Below are 19714 nucleotides of genomic sequence, written 5' to 3'. Positions count from 1 at the left end.
AAATCGACTCTTCGGATAAAAAACAATATTGAGATTGGAAACTTTAACAAATTGATAATGTATATAAAAAGGCAGACTGAGGGATATGTACCAAAAAAATCTAAAATTTTAGAAAAAGAACAGGTATTACAATTCATTGTAGAAGCTCCTAACAATCTGTTCTTAATGATAAAGGTAAACAAAGGGTTTAAATTTAAATTTGTAATAACAAACCACTTTATAGGTCGCACTAATTTTTGGAATAGCAGGGGCGCTAAGAAAGCATGAACTTCTGGAGTTACAAACCAGTAATGTTGAAGACCTAGAATCAAAATTTTTAATTACCATCCCAGGATTAAGAACAAAAACAAAAGAGAAAAGAATTTTTACAATTGTGGATAGCGATCAAAGTTCATTCTTAAAATTAATCAGAAAATATGTAACACTGAGACCAAAGCATACAAAACACACACGATTCTTTGTACACTACAGAAACAATAAATGCAGCACTAACCCTCTGGGCATTAACACATTTTCCAAACTACTACCATGTACAGTTGCACAATTTCTAAAACTTGATCAACCACAACTCTATACCGGACATTGCTTGCGCAGATCGTCTGCCTCAATATTGTCAGATTCAGGGGCTGATTTTGCGGCCATAAAAAGACATGGGGGGTGGAAATCAACTAAAGTTGCGGAGGACTACATCGAGGATTCGATCCAAAATAAAATAAACATTTCAAAACAGTTATTTTCTACACACACAGCCACTTCCTCCACCTCAACTTCCACTTCTTTCAGGGACCAGACTCCTTTAACTGAAATGACCACTCCTTTAACTGAAAACACCACTTCTTCAGTGGAACTGAACATAACCTCAAACCAATTGGATAAAGTGCAAGTGAATGACCTTAAATAATTGTAGTATTAATAATTTCGTTGTAAATATTCAGAAATAGAAACATAGTTGAAGATAATGCCGTAGTTTTTGTTTTATTTCTGTGTGTATTTCTGGTTGTCAAAATGTCAAAATTACAAAAAGAGCTGCATATAATGCATTCACGATCTTTTTAGACCGCGGCAAGCCATGGAAATCTAGTAACTTGGTTGGTAGTCAACCTTTGCGAGTTAAAGTTTCCTGAAAATGATTGACATTCGTTCTGTCGATTGGAGTTGTCACCTTTTTTTGGTTATGAATTGTGTCTGAAACCTTTCCTCTGTTGCCAGTTAGAACCGAACATTCAAAACATGAGAATTTTATTGAATTTTTATCTAAAACTTTGAAATTATTTTTCAACAAATGCAATATTAATCATAATGGAAGACATTACTGCTGGTACATTCCATTGGCAAAAAGTTTACCATTCTCAAGAAGCACTTCTGCCAAGTCTTGATTTTAGTCATAAAACCTTAAAAAAGTTTATTTGATCTAATTAGCATTTGACCCAGGGTTTTATGTTATGGAATCTCACACTAAAACCAAACTTTGGCGAATTTCGTTAACTAAAAAGTGCAGCAATTTAGAATTTAAATTGTTTTTGTTTACATAAAGTCTTGTGATCGTTCAGTTCTCTGTGTTTGTAACTCATAGACTTAATAATTTTGAAAAGTGTTGTTCTCTCGGCATAAAATTCTAATTGTTGTCGCTTATCAGCCAAAAGTTTTCATGTTTGGTGTCCAGAACTTTGGAAACGGTTGCTCGCCGCACCTAAAAATATTTTGAAAACAAACGTCTACGGGACTTTGTACCTTACAAAGAATATATTTGTAACACCTCAGATCATTTGTTCTAGTCTTAAATCAGGCCGATCTTTTCGAAACTGCAAGTAGCACTTTTTAAAGGCAAATTTTGTTCCAAAACGAAATCACTTTACTCATTGTATTGCAATATTTTGAAGATAATGCCTTTAAACTGCCTTTAATACCTTTAAACTTCCACGATTAAAAGGAAACACACGATTTTTCCGGTATCAGAAAAGTGGCAAACTATCATGCATGACAGACACATGTCAGATGTGACAGTAAAAAAACTACCTCTGTCAGTCATTGTAGCCAACAAAAAGAAAAAAAAACATGGCATACTCTGGTCTAAAAAGATCGTGAATGCATTATAATGAAAAAGAGAGCGTTAATGACACCCATTAACGCATCCTTTTTCAGACAAACTGATTCATTAATATCGACATTAATAAGAGGTCAACGATAATAACTATTACAACACTGCTTTTTTATTTGTCACAATTCTGAGTCAACAACATTACTAACACTAACGTTGTAAAGCTCCTCTCGCCTGCAACGTCCAAGAATTCAAAAAAACAGCCAAATAGTCTTCAGAAGCATCTTTTAAAAATGTATTGATCTCTTCTCGTGTGAATATACGGGATAGCTTTGGTGAGTATCCTGAACGATTTCACTTCAAAGGAAGAAATGTCCACATTTTCATGGGAGAGCAACATTTTTGTCAACATGGAGATTTTTGTCCACACAGAAGACGGTTTGAACTTCCCTTACTAAAAAAAGGCTTCAATTAAGCATCTTCTGAATAATTAGCACAGAAAATCTTACCAGTTCCCAAACATAGGCCAACATTACATGTTCGGTAATTCCTGTTGCTCTGTTGGTTTGCTGCCACTGTTTAGATTATCCAGTTCTTTTTTATATCTGTCTACAGACTCGTTGGGTATCAATTTTAAGCGGGCTGCATCAGCTTTTTCTTTAATGCTCAATTTACTGCTGTTACTGACACTCATTTTGGAAATTTTTGTTTCGAATAAACAAACAATGGGTGTCATGGATACTAGTTTAGACAAGGCCGACTGAAGTATTTACAAACAATTTTTATATAATTTTTTGCCTTTTTTGCATCGTTGATCAATTTTATATATTTCAATTTACTAAAAGCGAACGTTGCTTTGAAAATGTATAATGGGTTGCATTTTTTGAAATTTCAGGTCGTACAGTTATGTGAATAGCCCTGTATGTTGTAAACTTTTGCGAAATCGTATTTTGATGTGCACAACAGGATTCAATTTGTATAAAAAAAATCGCTAAATTTTGCGATCACGCATCATCAAGCATCAACGTTAAAAACTGCGGAACGTAGTTTGGCTAATTATTGTCTATTCAAATTTTTTGCGGATAACTTTAGCAACGAAAAACTATTTAAAGATTCATGCGATATGATTGGTTAACTTAAACCGCTTCTGACTCAAAAACTAATGATACCAAAGTGCCTGAACATTGTGCTATACAAACAACAGCTTAGAAAGTGCGAACTTTTTGAGACACTTGTATAACAAACATTTTTCCGCTACATACCTTCGATATCCAATTCGACCAGTAAAAATATGCCTTTTTTTCTCTTTTGGCTATACATATTTGCACTTACATCTGACACACAAACTCAAGTTTAGTAAATGTCAAGTAAATGAGTGTATTAGAAACCGCGGCAGGCCGACATATTATTAAATATCTTCAAAATTTATTATGCTTTTTTGTTCAAATTTTAATCATTTGTGTATAATGGACAAATAGAACTTTTTTATAAATTTCACCAAAATTGACTCACCTTCTAAATGTTGCATTTTTAGGGAAGTCGGTATATTACTCATGAAAATGTCTCCTGCAAGTTTACAGATACCTACATTCTAGTAGTGTCTAATCACATTTTAAAATTGCCACAGGAAGTGTCAAAATTGCATATGTTTAAAACTTGTATAATGGACTTGGACACTTTTTGCTCTGGGGTGCGATTCGTGCGAAATGTGCTGATTTGATTTAGTGCACTAAATATCCATATTTAGTGTGAAAATTGAAAAAGTGTATTCTCGACGTTCTGTGAACATTTAGTGTACTGAACTTTCAGTATGAAATTATTAGTGTGGTCGATAGTAGATTAAATTGCATGCTATTTTATTTAGATTGGCAAAATTTTTGATAAAGCAATGAAATTAGAAGAAGAATCTGGACGAAGGTCTTAACTTAGATGTAGTAGTAGCAAATTTACATGAAACCAAAATATCGTGTGATTCATTAATTTCCATAGGCCGTGTATTTTGGACGTGCGTTGACTTCTTGTTCGATAACTACTGTAATGGTGTTAGTTACGACATGAATTTTTTTCTCAAAGCCAACTGCGAATGGAAATTTAATGAATCACACAATATATAGAAAATTCCTTAAAAATGTGGAAGATAAAAAACTCCGTAAAACTTTTCGATTTACTGAAGACACATTTAATTTCAAGACCATGCAAATCATACTCCAAAAATTGCGGTGGTTTTAGTGTTATCATGATATTTTTCTTCTGCAACACCACTGATTGGAAAAATACTATTTCTTTAAAATTTAACACATTCTGTTTGACTGGATCATTTCGTTCTGTTGTCTGTTGGTGTTTAATTATGCCTTATATTAAATTTTGAGCTAAGTTTTGCCACACCTGATGTATTTTTATGTTTTTTCTTTTCTCCAGAGTTATTGGGCATTTTTTTGTGTAAAGATAGACATAAACTTGTCTTGTACATAACCAAAAGTTATTCAAAAAGTTTAGATGATTTCTTTAGCTTCTCAATAACACGCAAGTTATACTTTTTACCCTGCGCTAAAAGTTTGGATCCACGATGAGATATTCTCATGAGATTATGGTTTGACGAGTCAAAAATCGTATCAAAAAAGTAGCAAAAACTATAAAATTTGTTCATTTTGCTATGATTTCTTGTGAGAGACTTTAATGCTGCATTTATTTTTGTTGAACATTTGACTGGAAAGGTTAATTTTTTGAGATCAGTCAACCTGACAAACTGTTTTTGCGATGTTGCCAAGATAATATTTAGACCGCACAAATATTAATGCACTTTTTAGTTTGATGATGGAGAATACACTATTCTTGATACCACACTGAGTTTCTCGTACTAAAAATTTAGTGCACTAAAGTTTTAGTGTGATTTCGAGAATCGCACCCCTGGACCCTCCCACTTGTGTTTTTAAATCAATAAACTCGTTTCCCCTATAAATAATACATAATACATGTGGTGCTTTTAAAAAAATAGTAATCGTAATTAAAAGTTCATAAAATAGATACGTATAAGACGTCAAACTTAGGTAACTAAATTAAACATTGCATTTGTTACAATGGACCTTCCAACTGTGATCTCGAGTGTGATCTATTTACTATATTATCAAATTAAATTCTAAAATAAAGACTAAAATCTCATGCAATCAAAACCCTTAATAATACGCACATTATAATTGTGTGTCTGAAGTGGGTCCAAAAATATCACCCTCCATTGCTCCAAAGCTACTCTACAATCGGTAATAACAATGACTCATTCGAGAGTTTGATTACTAAAGATACTAAACCCAGCGATTACTGTTATTGGCAAAGGGGATAATCCCCTATGTAAATCAATCATTTTTTATGATCGTCTAAATGATGTTTAACATATCAACTTTAGTCCTAATGGAAGGCAATCATTCCAATCAATGTAAAACTACTGGGAGATTACGCAGAAACCCACAATTAACTCTTGATGGTCAAGAAACCGCATGTAACCTATAAACACAATAATTTGAGACCATTGCGGTTCATCTAAAAATCCACTACCCTATCAATTACTTATATCACTTTCATAATTGTGATTAGTATTGATCTCTCTTGCGTACTGTGAAATTTCTTTAAATTGAGTCTAATTTGTTTGGGGCCGTAAGTGGAGCGTTGCGGTAAAAATATGTCATTAAACCAAATCTCTAATCAAAGAAATTAGTGCCTAAAACCACGTAACGTGATACTGATAACTAATAGCTTCAGATACTTCAAAAGCATTGAAAAAATCTGTTAGAAATTACTATCAAATCTACACACAAATTATTCTTTTTTTCTCGGTTTTCAAAAGGCGACTTTAACTGAAAATGAAATTTTTAGGCCTTAAAAGCGTCCTAAAAGTGAGTCTTTTCTGGCCGCAAACATTTTCGGCCGATCTATGGTGGCGCCATCTATCCATAGTTTTGCATATTACATCAAGATACCGATATTACCCTCAATTTTATAATTATTTGGGTAAAATCAAATCGACAAACTGCTGTAAAGTGCAACAAAGACGTGTTGAATTATTGAAAATGAACATGTCTAGCAGTGCTGGTGCAACAACATCAAAAAGCACATCAAACCTAATTCATATAAATTGTGAAGCTACACTTGCCGAAACTGCAAATGTAAATAAAAAAAAATATGAACTTTTCTGAAGGATTCATAAATATTTACAATTATTCAGTTGTTACAATTGATTAAATCAATAAATCATAAATAAAAATGAATTAACTTGTAAATTAATGATGTCGCCTAAAAAATCTTGTGTGTAACACGGCCAAAAAGTGCCATTTTGCCCTCGCCTTCTTTCTGGCCTCGGCTAGCGCCTCGGCCATTAAAATAAGGCTCGGCCAAAAAAGAAACACTTTTTGGCCTTGTACACAAATAACTATTTTATTCGTAATAAAAAACTGTAGCCACTTTCAAATTAGCGCGACTAGAATATTTGAATATTCAACGAAATTTTGATATTAAAAACAATGCCTACTGTAACATTATTTTATTAGAATACAAAGTTTGAATATTTTGATTTTAATCTTTCATTCTCGCAAATCTTCAGATACTTTACTCTAATTTCCAACGGTGATACTAACCATAAATACCATAAAACTACCATTCATAATGACTTTCGAGAATATGTAAGACATCCGCTGAACGGTACGTCGAGTTCAGAGGAGAATACATAATTAAATAGAATGGGAATAGACCTGAGCAGTTATCTGGTGATACTAAAAATCATATACCTTTACTAGGAACGGAAACAGGAAAATACTTTATGCAAAACTTATGCGGTGAAGGATGTAGATGTTTAAATAGTAAGTACAACACTAATATTTGAAGATCTGCTCCACAGTGGTGTTAAGATTTATCGCCTCGACTTATCATATTTAAATAATTTAATCAAACAAGTGTACACATCCAGATGTTCTTCAAAAATAGCAACAATGGATACCTCGCAACTTTCCTGTAATGAGTTTGTGTTTCGAAGCGTGCCAGCAGTGGCGTAACCGGCGTTTCATTTGAGGAACTTAATGAATTTTGGTTGTTTACGTTCCACTAGATTTTATGAAATGCAAATAAATAAATTATTGTAGTGGTTGAAATATTTTTCTTTTGGTATCGATTCTCCAGTAACACGGTGACATAATTTACATAATAATTCATAAATACATTAAATACTTCAATTATTGCTACATAAGTTTGTATTTTCATTTTAATCTTTTTTTTGAGCATAATCTTCAACAAATTGGAATTTTTGAAAATGAACTTTTGATGTAGAATTATTTTAAGGTAGTATGGTCGACGTAACCGTTTTCCTAGGATTTTGATAAAACTTTGCAAACGTTTAGAATAGAGGTACATTAGCAACTCCCCAAAATTATAAATCGATCTACCGTACAGTTTTCGAGAAAATCGAAGTCAAAGTGTCATAAGAATGCATGTAAAAAGTTAGTTTTTGCCGTTAAAATTTTAACGCTTCTTTGGATTTTTATAAAAATCTCCCATAATATTGTCTAGATGTTGAAAAGACACTCAGCATTTGCAAAATAAATTTTTACCCTACAGTTTTATCTTAAAATAATAAAGAAATCCGAAAGTGACACTTCAACAGCCTACATAGGTCAATGTGGCAACGTTGCCTGGTTGTCGCAAACGCAGTATGCAAATTAGAAATAAGTTTCTTTCTCTACTTCGTAATCTGCACTAGTTGCCCTCCAATAAACGTCGCTATCGCATTTTCCGGAAAATTTTCACAATCCTTTGTCAATAACCGATTTTTTGAACTGCGGAAGCACTCAAACTTGTATCTTCTTTTTTCGCAAATTTTCGTTTCTGCTATCTGCCTTTAAACGTAACTATATCAAATATCCTAGCAATTAATAAACAAAAATGTAATCTGAAAATGTTATTTGTAGGTTATGTTGACAGCTCGCAGCGTTGCCAATACTATAACTAACTGTCATAAAAGGTCTAAAGTTAGCAACATTCAAAAGTATCTGCAACAAACTTCATCTCAATTTGTGTTGACCATACCAGTTTAATTAGGTATTTCTGAAACATATAGAATATTATTAGGTAAGTACAAGGTGTTTATAAATGTTTCTAGCATCAAGGGTGGCTATGAAATGTCAAATAAAGTTGCCGCTCGTTACTAATGCGGGTTTAGATTTTTCAACTGACATTTGTAGTTAACTTCAATCATTGAACAAAGTTAGTTTTGAAAACAAACTGTTCAAGTTGTGGTTTGAAGCCTGAAAATCTAAAATTTTGACTCAAAATCGTAACTGAAAAGTCGGAGACGTAAGCGACATTTGAAATAATTGTGAACATAGTTATATTCACTATGAAAACAAAGCGGCAAAATAGCGCATGACAGGAATTCCAAAGCCCCCCTTGATGCTAGAAACATTTATAAACATCTTGTATGTAATTATTTCAAAAAATAAATCAATAATAAAAAATCCGAAATTTTCATAAAAGCTAATTTTAAATTTGCAAAGAATTGAAGTAAATCAATAATTAAAATAATTGTACATATTTATAAATGTCTGAAAACAATATGTTTCTTTTAAGGCCTAACTGGGGTTAGCATTTGTCATTTGATATCAATTACTTAATCATCAATTTTACAATGTTGCTTTTTAGTTCTTGTATTTTGTACATTGCAGACAGTGGCAACACATGTATTTGATAGTAAACAAATATGTTTTAAAAAAATCTAGCATAATGTTCTACACGTGCAAAAGGGAGCAACAGAAAACCCGGCACGCCCATGGAATTCACCCCACATGACGCGAGACATATGCAGCTGTTTGATAAGTACGTCCCCCATGCTGCCGTTACGCTGCTAGCTCTTTAACAACCACCAGGCAACCAGTCATCACCGGGCCGTGCCCTCTAAACGACTACAAATGACGGTTACAAAACTTGACTTTTCAAAATAAAACGCAAAATGGCAACAAATCGCACTTTACCAAAAAACTACTATTCAAATCCCGCCTTTAGTCAACAAAGTGAGTTTTATAACGGAAAACCGCTTTCCCAAATAGTGCAGAACGTGCGGCAGTCACCTGTAGGAGCACAAACACAATACCATGAAGAATACAACTACGACGAGCAAGAGTTTTACGAAGAAATGCTGGTGGATGATGCCGGGGTTGTTAAAGAGAAGAAAGTGTTGGTTGTGTCGTCACCGAGCAATGATGGATATCAAAAGAAGTCGAGGTATGAATATATACCAATGCAGGAACAGAACAATCGCTATATTATCTGTCGAAAGAACTCGCTGCAGACGGCGCCCGTGCATAGATATGCGGTTATAGAAACAACAGAGAACGAGAAGATGATGCAAGGAAGGCAACATCGATATGAGTACATTCCAGAAGAGGCATCTCCTCCTAAACCTACAAGAAATAGATATGAGTATATCCAATGTGAACCGTCAAGTCCAAGAAGACCTTCAGGGAATCCCATAGCTACCCAGAAACTCCACGAGTTATTATCAACTCCGAAGAGGTCGCCACGACCTCAAAATTCACCTCAAGTCATGTCCCCTCAATGCCAAAGAAGATTGCCAGTGAGTGACCCTTTCTTAACACCACGAAAAGTCGAACCGAAATTCAGACAAAAATTGAACTACGCTTTGGGTGCCCGACAAATGGTACAAGACAAAAGACACACTGCTATAGTAGCGCCAATCTGCTCCACTCCTCAAAGTGTCTACAGTGAGACAACTTTTTCCGCGAAAAAAGAACTCGGTCCAAAGCAAACTCAAGTTACTTTAGCAGTGGCAGCAGTAATGATGATGCTATGCGGGGGAGTAACCGCTGGATTGTGTTTCTACATGGTCAACATCCTCGGACGACTGTATTTTCTCGATTTTGGCATAGTTGCAGGCTTCACGTGTCTTATCTTGGGTCTTTTAGGCTTCAGAACTAGGAATTGTTACTGGTTGCCTAATAGGAATTACATTTCAGGTACGATCCAAATTCCAACCGTTTTATGTCTTTTTTTAACGGTTTTTCTTACAGGTTACATACTGCTTAGCGTGTTTAGTCTTTTAACATGCGCTGCTTTACTAGTGCTTCTTGTCCTTCAGCCCAAACCTGGCACGCCTCTTGCGGATATGACTTCCGGTGCCGTGTGCGGTATTTCCGTTTTATCGCTGGTATTGGCTTCACTTGGGGTGATCACTAGTTATTGTTGTAAATACCCCCCTCCAGATAACAGAGTTGAACATAGTGTTCCTGGATTTACAGTGTAGAGCTTTCACCAATTTTTATTTATTGTAGTAGATTAATTGATAATAATACATATATTTATGATTGGAGACTGTATATAATTTATTGTAATATTGCGAGTTCTTGTCTATTGTTTTTTAAATAAATAAACGATCTTACAACAATGTAAACTTGTTTTATTTTAAATTTAATGGAGCGTTTAGTAATAAGCCAAATTGTCAAGCTTTGTAGCTTTGTGCCAAATTCCGAAGTAAGTAATTGAACTTTTTCAGCTGAGATTAATGGATTTTTTAGAATACTTTCATTTAACAGTAAATACTTTTTTGTTTATTTACACATAAGATTACTTTGAATAAAAACATGAAATGTTCAAATTATAAAAGTTAATATCTCCATTAAATTGTGTGATTGGTGCACAGCAAATTTCTGTGAAGTGCGCGCAATTTTTTTATTCAAGATGATTTAATTGCTGTCATGCGCGACTATTATAGTCTTCTTCAATTTTTAATTTACGAGTTTTTGTGCGTGACGCGCTAATTAGTTTTGTTATGATTCATTTGTGCAAAAAGGAACATAATTTCTTAAATTGCTGTTTTAATAGCAATACAACAAAGAATGAAAAAATAATAAAGTGTTTGGCTAAAAATGATTTGTTCTTGTGATTAAGTTAGCACAATCAAGTTTTTCAATTTTTCAACAAGATACTAAATTTAAACAGGATCATCGTGGACAGAATTATAAAAGATATTTACAAAGCAACGAGGAATGTAAAACCTGATAACGTTACTTGACACATAACACATTTTATATTATATTATACAGGGTGTTTGGTAAGTAAAGCACCAAACTGTAACAGCAATATTATGAAGATGGTTGTATTAATTGAAATCTCGAAAAAAAAAAATCTGCAGCACTTCTTCTAAGCAGTGAAACATCGTAAAAGTAACCAATCACGTCTCAGTTTGGATATTTGGAAAGTCTATAAAATCAAGTAATTTCGTTGAACAAAATGTCAGTTCTGTGACATAGGCGTACGCTGTCAGGTATCTGTTTGATGAGCAGTTTCGCAATGGTCTTGAAATTAGAACAAATCATTCCTTGTTGCGCCGTTTACATCTTGGTTTAGATCGGAACAAAGGACAATTTGATTGGTTTTATAATTTCGTATACGATTTATTTTTCGAATTAAATATTCAGTTTGAAGTACATTTGTGCCGCCACTGACTAATCATGTCAAATGTGACAATAGGCTACCGGACACCAGAAAAAACGATGCATTTTAATATGTTTGTAAGCTACGTATACGCATGAATCAATTACCAAACAGATTTTTTGTTCCTCAAAGGTCGGAATTATTAGCTAAATATTCGTCTGAAGTCCAGCTTCGCGCTGTTAGTTTAAATAAGTCTTCAGTGACTACGTCACTCTTTTCTATGCATGTGAGTTGAGAAAACGCATACGTTAACGGAATGTTGCATTGGTGAGAATGAGGTAGAGTAATCGCTATGATTCCTAACTGGTTTCCGGTTTATAGCACACTTGCATCAACCAATCAGAAATTTTGTTTTCATAAGTCAGCTGGGAGTCATCTGCACAGAATGTCATCTGTCCATTTTTCGCTATTCGGTTATTGAGCACTAAAGCAACAAAGATACAAAAACTACACCAATTCACGTTCTGCACACGCATTTTGTGCATTCATAACCTCAATTCAAATTCAACTTCTTGGTTTTCACCAATGACCTCGGCATTGTCTGTACCCAATAGGCGTCGACTAAGATGTTGTTACGTCACCAAGGCGCATGTTTAAAACTATCCATTTTTTAAACTTTTTTTTTTGGGAAAAATAAATTGCGCAAAAAAAGAACACTGATTTTTAATGTTTTCAGACTAGACAGATTTATTTTTTGAATTAAAAAAAAACAGTCCGGTAACCTACTGTCTGGCACTCTCGTTTTTGTCAAAACCAAACTATTTACTATGTTTTCAGTCATATCTTTAATTTACAACCTTATAACTTTTACAAGTAAAGGTAAAGAAAGAAAATTTTCACTCAGACCTCTTTCTGTAAGCTCTCTAATTCTTTAGGTAAAAGTTGGTGCTTTACTTACCAAACACCCTGTATAATGACATTAAACTCTTATTACCTTATTAGACGCTTAGGTATCTGTCAACGTGTGTTGAATAGTCCTGAGATTACAGTAAATCATTCCTTAGTGCTGCGTTTATACAGTATGATCCAAAAAATTTTTGATCAGCCCTTCTCTGAAAAACAAAAGACATGGAAAACGTAGGTCCTAGTTGAAACAAGCTGCAGCTGTCAACCTGATTATTGATTGTAAACTATTTGATAATAATTCAAACTGGTATTGAAGAGATTTGAGTTTTTGGTGCCTGTCTGCGCTCTTGTGAAAACCGTTAACATGTTGAGGCCGAAGTTTGAGGTTATGTTACTAAAAACAGTGTAAAAACAGCATGGATAAAAAACACCAGTAGTGCAACGTGCAATTGCTTCTCTAAACAAATAAATAACAAATAAGCGAACAGAAAACAAGTGCATTTAATAAAAAAATGTTAAAAGTGGTTGCACAAGCACATGAGTTTTCACAATTTCAAAAACACAACTTAATGTTTTTAGGGTGATTCACTGTGTTCACCCACATTTTCATTCACATTTTGGCACCATTTCTAAAATAGGACTCGATAGCAAAAGCCTTTTTCAACGGTGAACACCTCTTCAATTATGACAGTAATGACACTAATGACAGCCAAATGACAACTCAAATTTATTATGCGAAGTTCCCTACGCCATACGTTTTCAACTTTTTTGTTTTCCACAAAAGGGCTGATCAAAAATTTATTGGATCATACTGTATCTTGGTCTAAATCGGAACAAAGGACAATTTTAGTGATTAATTAATTTAATTGTATGGAACTTTCATATGGGTCGTAGGAAATAGATATTAACATAACAAGTACGGAAAGTGACCAATTTCGCACGAGTGTAAAAGTAGATGGACGAGGCGCCAGCCGAGTGCAGATATTACACGAGTGCAAGAAAGACACTTTCCGACGAGTTATGTACACTATTTTTCCTACGACCTTCCGTCATCAGGAAGAAACCATAATCCTTGACATTAGTTCATTTCTTATCTATTCTAAATATCATTTTTCTACAACCTCATAAAAAAGTGACGTATTCCACATATTTAGACAGTTCATGTTTTTGTACATCCATTTTCGAAAGTAAAAGTCACTGGTGTGATATGAATATATCCGCACAGACCTGTCAAAACTGATTTGTCAAAAACGACCTAACCAATTCATTTTTATCATTATGTTTGATGTTTTACAGTGAATCGTCTAGATATTTGAGACAAAAATTCAGGAGTTTCATTTGTATTTGAAAATAACTGTCAATTTTGACAGGTCTGTGCGGATATATTCATATCACACCAGTGACTTTTACTTTCGGAAATGGATGTACGAGAACATCAACTTTCGGAGTTATTTAACCGTGTGGAAAATGCCACTTTCATATGAATGATATTTAGAATAAGTAAGAAATGGACTATTACCTAGAATGAATAAAAAAATGGGTAATGTATAAATCACATATTGACCTCTGAAATTGACGATAATAAATTATAAAAAATCCAAATCAGTCAATAGGTACTGAAAATAAACGTTGGAATAATATGGGTGAACATAGAAATATAAATTTTATTTTTTTCCTACTATGCCAAACCTTCAAATAAATTTGGTTAGTATTTACTCTAAAGAATTCTTATTCTGAAAGCTATTTTTAGAATTCTATGTTATTACGGTATTAATAACAAAATGGAATTTCAGCAGTTCCACACGAACTGAACCTGACACATTAAAAACTAAAACATCTTGCAGAAACGTAATTTTGTTAAAAATCGAATATATAAATCTTAAATTAACCAAAACCGTCAATGGTTGAATTGTTTGCTTCTTGATACTTTAAATAACCACCTTCTTTTAACTACACTTTCGTTCATCTATTTTAATTAAACTTTTCGCTTAACTTCACTTATTTTTTTTTCACTCAAAATATAAATTCCAAGAATTTAAAATTAGTGGACAAATCAGTTTGAACTATTTACTTAACACATCAGATACTGAATACATAAAAAAGTAATTTCATAATTTGTTTTTGAATTAAAACTTTGTTAAGAAAATTTGTCACACCCGTGACAATATTTTAACAAAAGTTGGCAAAACTGGTTGAAATCTGTGGAGTTAAAAATTGATAATTTGTATACAAAGTAACAAATTGATAATGCAGTTTTTGCACTAATTAAAGTTAAAAGATATATTAGAGAAATACTGAAAATAAATGTCACGGGTGTGACAATTGTTAGATCGGACTTTCCAAATTTGATGATTTAAGGCTTAAACATGTACACACAGTTGGTTTTAACAACTCCTAATAAAATGCTCACATGTTAAAGAAACTCTGGATGGTATGGGAGGCACAAATAAACGTATCGTTCACAGAAAGGCAATCAACAATTCTGCAAAGGATTTCTTCTTGAAAGCAAAAAATCAATTAATAATATCAATATTTTGTATACTGGTGAATTTAAAGTCAAAATATCTGAATCAACTAAGTAAAAATATTCAAGCAATCAATACCAAATATCCAACAATATCTCATATTTTGTCCAAATAAAGAAGTTAGTTTAGGGTGGATGTAGGTATGTCTAGCGGATATAAGTAGACTCGACCGATTTGTGAAACCGAAACTGGGGACTGTGGGCGCCTTCGTCTGTGTAAAATATGACTTACTTTGTTCAAAATGTTACAAGCATTAATAAAATTAGTCTTTCTGCTACATTATTTTCGTTTTTTTGCAACGCTTATTTAACAAGTTTTGCTTTGTCACGCCCGTTGCAAATGTATGTCACACCCGTGACAGTTTTGTAAAATATACAGTGCACAATTGAATTGATTATTCTAATTGCAAAGAGGCTTGAAATGTCCCCCTATAATTCATATATTTGTGTACTAAAGGAGGAGGAATCAGAGTTTTGTGATTCGCAGAAATATAGAAAAATGTTATTAAAAACAACAAGTTTAATTTGTACGCGTCACACCCGTGACGCTACAAATTAATTTATTTCTCTATGATCTACAGTCATAACTTAACAAATTTTATTTAGATAATTTAGAGCACTGTAACCTATCTGATGACAGTATACTTTTGCTTGAAAATGCTCTTGGTCAAAAATAAATTAATAAAATGTTGTCATTTTGTCACACCCGTGACGTATGGAATTGCTGATTTAAAAATGTAAAATTTCTCGCTCGAAATTGAAATGAAAATCTGTCACAGTGTAACGTCGCTTTATGTTTAAACTAACCTTTTTACTGCAAATATTCCTTTCCAAAGCCATTTTATGGTCCATGTTTACCTTTGGTGCTCTCCACACACAAGTTAAATTTAAAAAATAAGGTTAGTTTAGTCAATAATTGTTACAGCTCTTCAATTTGAAAATTCTGGAAATTTCGAGTGGGAAATTCGCAATTTCATATTTTTGATTCGATCTTTTGAATAATACCGCAATTACATTATACAGGGTGATTTTTAAAAAACGGCAGGCGTTGTAGAATGTTAATGTTGTTAATTTACTATAAACTGATGAATTTAGTTAGAATTTTTCTAAATGTTTTAGTATCTTTTGGGCGAACTCAACTTTCTTATTTTAAATTGGCACCCATATTTTTTTATAATTTGGAAGATATTAATTTTCTTGATTCAGAAATGTGTAGTATGTTCTACTTTTACAAAAATATTTTTAAAAAAATTATCAAAAATAAAAAAAATTAGGCAATAAAAGTTAATAAAATCTAGGTGCGTGCTGTCAGATAAAACAATATGGTTATTGTAATGTCAAAAAGCAGCAAATAACAGAAAGGATTGGCAATCTTTTTTGAAATTATTGATAAAAAAAGAAAATAATAATTACAAATCAAAAAAAACATTACCTATTTTAAGTAAAATACTGTTGAAACACCATCCCGATTTTTCATTGCACAATTGACACCATGCACTTAGATTTTATTAATTTTTATTGCCTATTTTTTTCAATTTTAATAATTTTTTTTTTTTAAATATTTTTTTGTAAAAGTAGAACATATTTCTGAATCAAGAAAATTAATATCTTCCAAATTATACAAAAAAAAATATGGGTGCCAATTTAAAACAAGAAAGTTGAATATCGCCCAAAAGATACTAAGACATTTAGAAAAATTCTAAAATCATCCGTTTATAGTAAATTAAAAACTTAAAATTAAAAAATTAGTAAAAAATTAATTTGTTTTTAAAATTTTGAAATCGGTTCATATATAAAAATTCTACAACGCCTGCCATATTTTAAAAATCACCCTGTAATCTTAAAATAGGCTTCCGAATTAAAAACCTCTCAAAGTACAATTCACCATTAACTGAGATTAATTTGGAGGTTCGGGAAAGTAAGAAATAAATAAAATTTAAATTTCCATGTAATATTTTCCTACATTCAGCAATCCGCAGAACACCTGGTATGTACATATTTACAAAGTTATAGCACATCAACAATGCTACTTATTTCCTATTTAACGCCAATTTATGGAATGAAAAACTGATCCTATAAGTTATTCATCTGAATAAATTTTACTTCTATTTAAATGGTTTCAGATGTTCGGAAATTTCAACATTAATTTTCATGTCAGTTTTTACCTGCTTTGAAATGTTTGTTGTAAGTACTCATAAATAATGTGCATAAATATTCATGTAGCTCTCAAATCTATCGAGTATCGCGTTATTGCAGCTATACATAAATATCAATATTTTTGCAAACATCTAACTACTCCAGCTTCCTTTTGTGATGACTGATGAATAACCAATTAAATCTTCCTGTTATGAAATTACCTATGTGTACAATGAACCTATGAATAGGATTGGTTTTCACATTTACATAATTATTCTAATAAAACTAAAAGCTATAAAGTTAGGTGATAATTTATTCAAATGAATGCCAATGCAACCACTGCAGAAAAAAGCGAAAACCAGGAAAGTAACGCATCGTTAACTTAAAAGGAAGATTCATATTTACAGCAACAGTAGGTATGTACTTTACCAGTTCACTGAAAATGTAGAATAGTTTAATGTTGTAATACTACAATCTCTGACAAGGAGTTTTTCCAGCTTGAAGCAGTTTTGTTCCGTCTTGTGTCGTGCTATTATTCATCCAAGGTCTGACTAATTTTTGGACACGACAATTAAATAAAGAAAGTAAAAACAGCATTGTGGGTAAAAACCAAAAGGTTATGTTATATAACAAGAGGAAGAAGTTTTTATGTCCCCATCAAGTTCATTTATAGCAAATGTGACTGTAGGCGAAGCAATCTAGAAGTAACAATTACAAAATAAAAACAAAACAAAATTAACTGTCTTTCAAGCATCTTAGCCCAACTGTAATTACGTTTTATCTTCTATTTACCAGTTACCTTTCCAATTGATTTGTCTTCTCGATTAGATAACTTTTAAGTTAGGAATTCCAAACGGTACAACCATTTTTTGCTCTTGGGAAGAAGTTATCAGAAATATTCTAAATAATTCATGAATTTTCAGATTCTGTTACTACGTTTAGCGGCATTATGTTGATCAAATATCTTATTTTTAGAATAACTGCTCGGAAAAAGTCAAATAAAAATTTTCTGGTTAATACGAGACGAGTTTTTGCAATTGCCAGAAGCGTTAGTTTCAAAGATTTTCGTTGGTTTAGTGCGAATTCAAACAGTTTCTGGTTATTTTTATACGGTTTCAGTAAATTTATCTAGCCGTAAAATTGAAAAAAGTGTGAATATGTATTACACTTGAAATATTTAAAAAAAAATCGAGTCGTAAATAGAACCGTTAAAAGGTGCTATAAGTAAGCATGTAAAACAGGTTGTAAATGAACGGGCGATATTGAAATAAATGGTGTTAGAAATCAAAAATAAATCTGACATGTTAACCCAAATATTGTTTCAAAAAGCAATTTTGCAAGTTAGGCTGAAAATGTAATAAAAAATGATTATATTGGGACATATTGTTAAATACATTTTTGTAATTAAATAAATAAATCTTCATGCGTCCTTCGGAGCATTACTAAAAAAATTTCATAATATACATATACAAAGAACTTTTTAATAGTTTAATTGTGCATTTCAATTAACATAAGAGCCGATTTACAAATGTTGATTGTTTGTTGATTCAAATTTTAAGTGGATGTGTTCATGTTTGTATTCGACCTGTGTATGTGCTTTATTTCGTAGTTTTCGTAATCTCACAATCAGATGAAGGTAAAATAACAATCAGTTAAAGAGTAAAAAATAGAGGGTCCGGCAACACTTGTGTCCACCCCCAAAATCATCTTTAATTTTAAAGATAAAATTTTGAAAATTTGCATACGCTCAACAGCTGACAAAACCTTAGAAGCTGACGCAAAAAATTGTTTTTTTATCACTGATAGTTTTGGCGTCGCGACGCTTTAAAAACGTAGTTAATTGTGAGGGTTTGTGATATCAACCCCTAATTTAATTTTTTTTAATATAAATGTGTTAAAAATATCTCAGCTGTTATTTTAGATTCAATGCAAATTGTCTTCAAAATTTGAGGAAAAAATGCTGTTTTATCAAGTTAGTTTCCAACTTCATTACGTCAAAATTAGAAACTACGTTTACACCCATCTGTCATCATCTTGTGTCACAAATGACATCTGTCCTTTGGTTCGCTTTAGATTGTAACAAAAGTCTTAATTGGTGAAATTGTCATTTTGTCGAAGTTAATTAATTATTTCTGGTGTCCATAAAGTGCAACATGCCCGTGTTAATCAAAATTAACCTTTATAAGAGTGAATGAAGTGACTTGTGAAATTTTGGTGTAAACGTAGTTTGCCACTGCGCTGTCATAATTTTGAAAACTAACTTGATAAAACACCGTTTTTTTTTCAAATTTTAAACACAATTTAGGGGTGGACACAAGTGTTGCCGGACCCTGTATATTATGAGGAAACTTTTGAAAATAAAGTAAACGTGAGTCCTCTAGAATAATTTGTTAGTTGAACTAACGATTTTCTGGTAGAAGTATGTATCCTATAATAATTTCCGGTAGGAAATTGCGTCCATTTTCAAATCTTGCTGAACCATTATAAAAATGCGATCATTTTTATTTTTTTTTAATATAGAGTGTGTTATGAGCATAGCGAAAGAGGTTAAAGTTTTTTTTGAGTTTTCTTTAACACTTTCAGAGCTTTAAGTCCTTATTTATAACCAATTAAAGATTGCAGTTTGCAGCAAAGGACCACCGAATAACTGACAATATTTATTAATTTATACCAGTGGCATAGTT

General features: G+C 32.4%; 1 protein-coding gene across 2 annotated transcripts; it reads left to right on the top strand.

Moving 5' to 3' along the window:
* The first annotated feature begins 8042 nt into the window (after nucleotides 1–8042).
* On the top strand, nucleotides 8043–10475 carry spdo (sanpodo). 2 transcript variants are annotated; one of them, XM_088037868.1, is made up of 3 exons: nucleotides 8043–8146; nucleotides 8794–10047; nucleotides 10102–10475. In XM_088037868.1, the coding sequence occupies exons 2-3, from the start codon at nucleotides 9024–9026 to the stop codon at nucleotides 10332–10334; spliced, it is 1257 nt and encodes a 418-aa protein (XP_087893994.1). In that variant the 5' UTR covers nucleotides 8043–8146; nucleotides 8794–9023; the 3' UTR covers nucleotides 10335–10475. The 2 variants fall into 2 exon arrangements, with proteins under 2 accessions (XP_087893994.1, XP_087894001.1); XM_088037875.1 differs by lacking the exon at nucleotides 8043–8146 and having other exon boundaries at nucleotides 8782–10047.
* Nucleotides 10476–19714: the final 9239 nt, after the last annotated feature.

This window comes from Gnatocerus cornutus, chromosome 1, assembly GCF_029298725.1.
Source record: "Gnatocerus cornutus isolate USDA-ARS CGAHR chromosome 1, icGnaCorn1.1, whole genome shotgun sequence".
Taxonomy (NCBI): domain Eukaryota; kingdom Metazoa; phylum Arthropoda; class Insecta; order Coleoptera; family Tenebrionidae; genus Gnatocerus; species Gnatocerus cornutus.
Note: the sequence above shows the minus strand (reverse complement) of the source record. Positions and strands in the feature narration are given on the sequence as shown.

What these genes read in the sequence shown, in the direction of transcription:
- spdo (XM_088037868.1), top strand. Translation starts at nt 9,024, where the DNA reads ATGGCAACAAATCGCACTTTACCAAAAAACTACTATTCAAATCCCGCC. An exon ending in TAATAGGAATTACATTTCAG is followed by an intron (nt 10,048 to 10,101) that starts GTACGATCCAAA and finishes TTTTTCTTACAG; the next exon opens with GTTACATACTGCTTAGCGTG.